Below are 7,643 nucleotides of genomic sequence, written 5' to 3'. Positions count from 1 at the left end.
TCTGTTGGTGAGTGTTAAACAGTAGCTGCAACAGTATGAACATGGAGGCGAAGAGCAGAACATGTGCGACTTAAGACAATGAGGATGTTGGCATTTTTCCAGAAGTGTATCTTATTATCTGTGTGACTGCTTATTTGTTGAGAACTTGAGTGGTGCCACTCCTCGAAAGTGCTGCAGTCAGATAAATTAAGAGCCTCACAGAGAAGTAAATTTGGGAATTACTTGCAGATGAACGCTGAAATCTTATCTGTGGTCCAAATGAGTGCACTTATCTTATAACCATGTTGCCTGAGGAAATAAATAAAGGGGTTGCACTTAGTTTTATAAGTTTTTAATTTTTGGATTTTATGGAGGACCATGTATAGATTTTGAAATTGTAAAACTGCATTTTTTCTTAGATTTTCTGAAGACTGACAATATATTATGACTATAGTTTATAACAGACACTTTGCACCCAAATAGAATTTTATCACCTAAAATGTTTTTGAAATAGCCTATTGTAACACTTTTGACCATTCAAACATCTTATTTATCACATAAGTAAATACAGTATTTTTAACAGCTCAAGCTTGTGTCCAATAATAAACTTTATCGGCATACATCTTAACATTATGAAAACCTCAAGCATTTACTGGCCGAACAGAATAAACCCAATAAATAAAGCAATAAAGGGCAAAAGGTGTTTTCCACAATATTTCCCAGGGGTGCTACAAGATCTATGAGTGGACGAAAACAAAGGTACCATTGTCAGGATTTTAAAAAATCTAATTCAGTGTTAAATTGTGTTACATTTGCCCAGATTGTCTTCAAGGGGCTTTCCTTCGTTGTTGTTATTTAATTACAGCAGAATCACTGTGACCTGTGTTGTGGTCATTTTGTAATTACAGTGTCTTGTAGCCCATCCAATTTCTATCTAATTCACTACACTCAAGGAATTTTCTAACAGACCTTTAGTTAAACTAGTTGACGTGGTCATAGGATGTGAGTCCTTTGAAGCTTAAGAATGAAGACCCTCACTTGTTACTGTAAAAGAGACAACATTTCTGACATTATGAAAAACGTGTTTAATCAGAGTTGTCTTGTGACAGCTGCTACTTTACTTATTTTTGTCAGATAAGTTAGATGGATTGTCCAAATGAACTAGCTCTTATTAGCATGGGGGGAAAAAACATCCAAATCAGGCTTTTAAAGATAATATTTATCTCTAGTGAATTTTTTGTAAGTTGTCAAAATTAGCGAAAGAGTACACCAAACTTAATTGTGATTTAGAAATACATACTGTACAAAAAAGGTCTTCAAGTAAAAACTTTTTTATTAATAATACATATCCAAAATGCTGAAAAGTTCTGCTTTTCAAAATACTGTATAAAAAAAAAAAAGGTCAGGGAAGTTGTTGCCTTCTTGCGTAGCCTCCTGAGTCTCATCTAGCTTGCGAGACTGGATTTGTGTTCCTATCTTTGAAATCAATAACTTGTCCCAAAAAGAGCTTAAGCATGAGTTCATATGATTCAGTTACTGCAGGGATTTTGGTAAATGTGATTTCCAGGCAAAAATCCTGAGACATGTGGTCAAATAAAAAATGTTTAAAAAGCTGGAGGGTAGACACACATCATAATTCCTACTGTGATAGAGATAGTTGCTTACAGCTTCACAAAACTGCCTTAATTCTTGCTTCATAGGGATCCACATTGACTTTAACTAGCAGAGTTAGAACAAATGATGGATTATAATAGGAATGATGAAACAATTCAAGGTCTTGCACATTGATGATTGTGAAATTAAGCGACACTTCCTTTTTACATGTGACATGTACAGGACTGTTGATATATTAGGGTGATTATCCTTGAGTATAGGTCATTAAGATGTAATAGACCTGTAATTGTGTTATGGGGTATGGTGATGTCCTTGTGTATTGAATTTGTTTGGACATTGTATGTATATTTTTATATCAAAATATCCTATTCTTGTAGAGTAAAATAATGTGTATATCAATGACTTTAAAGGCCTTTATGCTTTTATTTTAGCTTTAACATTAGAGATTTTCTAGTAAAGGGAAATATTTGAGGAATCATTATAATTTCAATGTAAATTTCAACAAACCTGTCTTCATACACCTTTTCATTTGCAATAAGAAAATAATTTAATGAAAATCTGCATTAAAAACGCGTGTACTGGTGTGATCTGTCCTTATAGCCTGCAGCAGGCAGGTGCAGCCGCAGTGTGCTGGATGGGCTGGATGTGCCCAGTCCGCTCAGCAGGCTCCCGGGGCCATGAGGAGTTCAACGTGACAACCGGCAGCGCCTCATGACAACAAACACTGACTCCACACACACTCATCCACAGGTGCACGTGGTTCTCCCGCCGTGACCGCACTGTCGATACTGGAGCTCACCTGCCTTCTGCAGACATGTAGATCGATATAATAGCCTACACAGCTGAATGTTTATTATTATTATTATTTATTATTATGATAACACTTTACTTGGATAGTCCGCCTACAGATAGGTTATAGAGTAGCTTATTTATAACATTTCAACTGTTTCGCTGTTGTCTGTAGATGTTTAACAGATTATCAATAAAGTATATGTGACAATTCAATTGGTTAAACCTAACCAAACCTTAATTTGTGAAACAGTTGACTTGTTGAATCTCAACTAATAAGCTGTTGAAATGTTACAAATACTCTATAAACTATCTGTAGGTGGATTATCCAAGTAATGTGTATAACTGTTATCATTATTATTATTAGTATGTTCTGTGAGAACACAATCTAACTTAAAATAATTAGGCTTAAGAAGCTGCCGTTGTTCCTACATCATTAATGGGATGTTGAATATAAAACTACAAATATAAAAACAGCTGACTAACGTTGTCCACTGACTGCAGAGCTCATAATGTTTCTAAAACCTCAATGCATCATTCAACACTCATGAAGGACTCAGCTAAGTGACGTTCACTGCACTTGATGACATTTCGTGGCATCACTGCTGTATAATAAACCTGCAGGATATTATTTATGCCTATATGGCTACTACAGCGTTTTAACTGTCTTACTGATTATTTCTATTTGGCAGTAGGTACCGTACCCACTCGCCTCGCACGTGCCCCAGGCCTGTTGAACTCCTGCACTGCTTAGCTGCCAGCACATTCCCCGTGCGTCGGCGAGCACAGCCTTGTTTCCATACACTTCAGCATGGTGGTACACGGGATCCGACACGCGCCGCCCTCCTCTCTGACGTCACCCGCCGTCCGCCCACTGAGGCTGCTTATCGGTAGAAAGTGGGACGTCCCTCCGCAGAGGATACAGCGCCGTTTAACACGTGAGCCTCATGTGACTGAGGTAGGTCAGGCTGAGCTGAGAGTCAGAGGGTTTATTTAACTCGTCGCTCAGTCCTCCCCCACTTTCCCAACGCGCCACTAAGAGGGTTGCCTTCCTTCAGCGGCGGGACCACGGCGTGGAAATCGCAGGGACTAACTTGAAACCATTTTCACACCCAAAATAACCTTTAAATTAGCAAGACTAGTATTAAATAATAATTAGTACACATTTCTGACCGTTTTTAAAAGCATTTTAGGGCATTTAGCTAACTGCTGCTTTGCAACTTTTTTTTTCGTCACGCGTAAATAAATGCGTATTTATTTGTGACTGCATTGGAAACGTACTTTGACTGCGTAATTGGAGTAAAAAGAATGGAGCGAATTCCAAGCGCGCAGCCACCTCCTCTGTCCAAACACCAGGCTGATATGGCAGACGTGCAGGGGTAAGTTATACTTCTAAATGCTTTTACTAGACTGTGTAGCCTTATCCTCAAACGCACTTGATATGTTATTTGTTCTGTATCATAAACTTCACCTAACCATTACCTCATACCTTACTGCTGTTCTCTCTCTTTATTTCTTTAGGATGGATTTCCCGATGTATGTTTATAAACCCAGGCGTGGAATGAAGAGAGGAGAGGAGAGCAAGGTCCGTTATTATTTTGTATATTGCCAATTGTTAAGTTTTAACCATATAGTTTTTATTAAAGGGTGTGAACTAAAAAGGGAAGAATTAGGCTGGCAGTAGTCTTGTAGCCCCATAAATGGTTGACCTAATTTCTGCTATGACATAACTCCTGGAGTCCTCCCTATCGATGTGACTGCCTCTGATCATAAAGAGCTAGCTGTGTGCTCTCAGATCAGCTGAATTAACCCAATATTGCTGTTTATTCTTGCAGGAAACCTACAAGCTGCCTCACAGACTCATTGAGAAGAAAAGGCGTGACCGGATAAACGAGTGCATCGCTCAGTTGAAAGACTTATTACCAGAGCACCTCAAACTCACGGTAAGTTCATGCCGTATGGAGAGATAATGGGATTCACTGTATTGAGTGGCATGCACCATCGAGTGGCTGTTCGGTGGTATTACATCCTCTGTGCGTCAGTAGTAAAGAGGATGTGTCTTCTGTCATGTGTCATTGTTTAAATTGGTGGTTTTAAAAATTAAAATGTAATTGTAATATAATTAATACTCCAGACTGCATATTATCTGTGTCATTTATATGATCCCTTATCATCTTATTGATTATTTTTGCCTTTGTGGTTGCTGCTGTAGTGTTATGATGATGGGACAGCCAAAGATCATGTGTACATGGGTAGTAAAGCTTAGAGTCTATGTGTTGTATAAGAGGTGAGGATGTGCTGACTGTGTCTGTTTCCTACAGACTCTGGGCCATCTGGAGAAGGCTGTGGTTTTAGAGCTCACACTCAAGCATGTGAAAGCCCTCACCTCTCTTCTGGAGCAACAGCAGCAGAAGATCCTTGCTCTGCAGAGCGGCATGCAAATTGGTGAGCTGCAGATCACACACACACACACACACACACACACACACAAATATGCATGTGGAACAGGATGACAGAATTATGCAGAACTACAGGCAAATAAGTGACTTCAAATATAGCTATAGTTGTAGGGAAATAGACATAAAATCTGCATTGCTACTTCCATGTCAAAATTCTGATGGTGTGGTTTCTTGTTGTGTTTACAGAGCAGCCTCCTGTCAGCCAGGAGAAGTCAGAGGAGATGTTCCGCTCTGGCTTCCACTTGTGTGCCAAGGAGATTCTTCAGTATCTAACCAATCACGAGACTGATGGAGACTTCACGCCATCCCATGTGATCAATCACCTTCACAAGTTAGCTGCAGAGGTGCTGCAAAGTCCGGTCCGACCCCGCACTCCTCTCAGCCCTCGACCTGAGGAAATCCCCACCTACCACCAGCACCAACCTCACAAGGAGATGCCCGCCAGCTTACCCCCTAAACCCAGCGAGGGCTATGGGAGGAACTGTGTGCCTGTCATCCAGCGGGCGTACGCTCCACCGAGCAGTGAGCAGAGTGGCAGTGATACGGATACAGACAGCGGTTATGGGGGAGAGCTGGAGAAGACTGAATCTGGGGCGCCACAGGGACGTCCAGATTACTATGGTCAGGAGAGCCAGCTGAAGCGAACGCTGGGCGAGAGGCAGAGCTCCAGCATCAAGCAGGAGGATGACGAGCCGCGCCACAAACGACCCCGGGTGGAGTCGTCTGAGGATGAGCTGTTCTCAGGTGGAGAATCATCATCGTCCTCTAGCGGTTACAGTAGTTACATGAGCGTATCCCCCAACCATCCGCCTCCTCCACATCCCCTCTGCATGCCTTTCTACCTCATTCCACCTTCTGCTGCAGCCTACCTGCCAATGCTGGAGAAATGCTGGTACCCCGGGGCCATGCCCATGCTCTACCCTGGCATGGGAGGCTCTTCACCCGCCATGCCCAGCGAAAGACCGCCTCCACCTCAGCTAGTGTTGTCTCCCAGGGGAGGCTCTCCAGCCCCAGTCATGTCTCAGACCCCCATGGACTCCCCTGCCCTCCTTCAGGCACTAAAGCAGGTACCACCCCTCAACCTGGAAACCAAAGACTGAGAGATACGAAAAACAGGGGTGAAGAGATTATCCTGTTCTAGTGCCCAGGAGCAGAGACAGTAGTAGGAATGAGAACATGACTGAGCATATCCATAATCCATCCTCATACCTGTCCTCAGCCTGGAGGTCAAACAGTGAACTTGTAGGAATGATCTAGAAGAGATGGAGGGGAGAGCAACATCCATCCACACTCAGAGGATGTAAAACTCTGGTTGAATGTTTAAAGCTCAGTGGTATTACTCAATGCAAATGTATCATATAAACTGGACCTGCCCTGCACATACACCAACACACACACACACACACACACACACTTGGTTGAATGTAAAGAAAGATATGTTTAAGATGCTGCTGTTAAAGTATAAATGCAGATGACACTGATGCATCTCACTTGTAGCTGTTGCAATAGAGACACGCTATCTTTGTACTTTTAGAAAAAGTGTTGCCTCAAATGTTAGCGGTAATATTTCACCCAAAGTTTGTTGCCTATGTCCTGTAGGTCACCATTATCATCACTGAAAATGCCCTTCGAACCAGACACTATGATGACTGGCACTGTAAAATACAAGGGTGTCCTCAAGCGTGTACAGACAAGAGTAAGGGTACACCCAATGCATGGATGAAGGAATGGGCCACCACATGACCACACTGAATGAGAAGTCTTGTTTTTCATTGACAAACAGACAGTATAGATGGATTTTCTGTAATTATTGTTCATAGACTTCTTGTACATTTCTATTTTTGATACCTGTTCTTGCACTCTTGTCCGTCCGGAGAGATAGAAGGAGGGCAGAGTGTGGACAATTGTACGTTGTGTACTCAGAAACTGTGTACATACTGTAGCACTGTGCTGGACCTGGTCTGCATACTCAACATCTGTTTCTGCTCAAGTCAAACCTGGTGTTTGTTCTTGCTGTTGCCTTTTACTTGTGAAAAGCTGATAAATCTCAGATGTTTATTCTCTGTACTACGTATGAATACTGGAGTCAAAGGAGTCAGGAGGAGAGAAGTGAATGTAAACGTTTTACCAGAAGACTAGTTTTCTATAGAAAGAGGTACTTGAGATTTTATATTTTGGGACCTACATGAAAGATGTTTGATGTACATACTTTGTCTATAAATGTTGATATACATATATTAAGTGTATTAATAAAGTATTTTTTTTCCCGTGGAAAATCGCTTTGACTGTATGTATATGAAAGAGAAGGAGAGTGTGTGTGAAAAGATCTGCAAATGAAATCCAATCTGTTCAGTTTTAGTTATTTTACACCACAACATTCATGTCGCAGGGAACATTTACGTAATGGCAGATCTGTAGCCCGGCTCTCCTGCTGGTTAAACGTCTGTGCTCACCGATACAACAACAAGTAAATACACACGAGTGTAAACAGTTTCAGTTCATCTCCTGAGGCAATAATCAGGATCCATCTGCATCTTGTCAACAGCTTTGACAGGAAGACGTGTTTCTTATTGGCTGTATGATTCAGTATGAAATGCTATTATCTCTCTCTATATTTACACTCCCAGTATTGTACTATGTAGACAGGAGAAGTACATCAAAACATGTAGACGCATAAATCACAACAAATACTACTTATCACCACAATCTGTACTGTATTGTGCAATCACATATGTCAGATATGTGACAGCACTTACAGTCATTAAGGTTTATCTCATGCTGCAGATAGCAACACGTTTGCAT

The 7,643-nt window shown here is 41.2% G+C and overlaps 1 protein-coding gene across 1 annotated transcript; it reads left to right on the top strand.

Annotated features, from left to right (window-relative positions):
- Positions 1–3,301: 3,301 nt before the first annotated feature.
- On the top strand, positions 3,302–7,117 carry LOC122869262 (class E basic helix-loop-helix protein 40-like). The gene is made up of 5 exons (XM_044182081.1): positions 3,302–3,761; positions 3,904–3,967; positions 4,218–4,325; positions 4,704–4,827; positions 5,028–7,117. The coding sequence occupies exons 1-5, from the start codon at positions 3,691–3,693 to the stop codon at positions 5,939–5,941; spliced, it is 1,281 nt and encodes a 426-aa protein (XP_044038016.1). The 5' UTR covers positions 3,302–3,690; the 3' UTR covers positions 5,942–7,117.
- The last annotated feature ends 526 nt before the right edge of the window (positions 7,118–7,643 follow it).

This window comes from Siniperca chuatsi, linkage group LG2 (assembly GCF_020085105.1).
Source record: "Siniperca chuatsi isolate FFG_IHB_CAS linkage group LG2, ASM2008510v1, whole genome shotgun sequence".
NCBI lineage: Eukaryota > Metazoa > Chordata > Actinopteri > Centrarchiformes > Sinipercidae > Siniperca > Siniperca chuatsi.
This window is presented reverse-complemented; position numbering and strand designations above follow the sequence as displayed.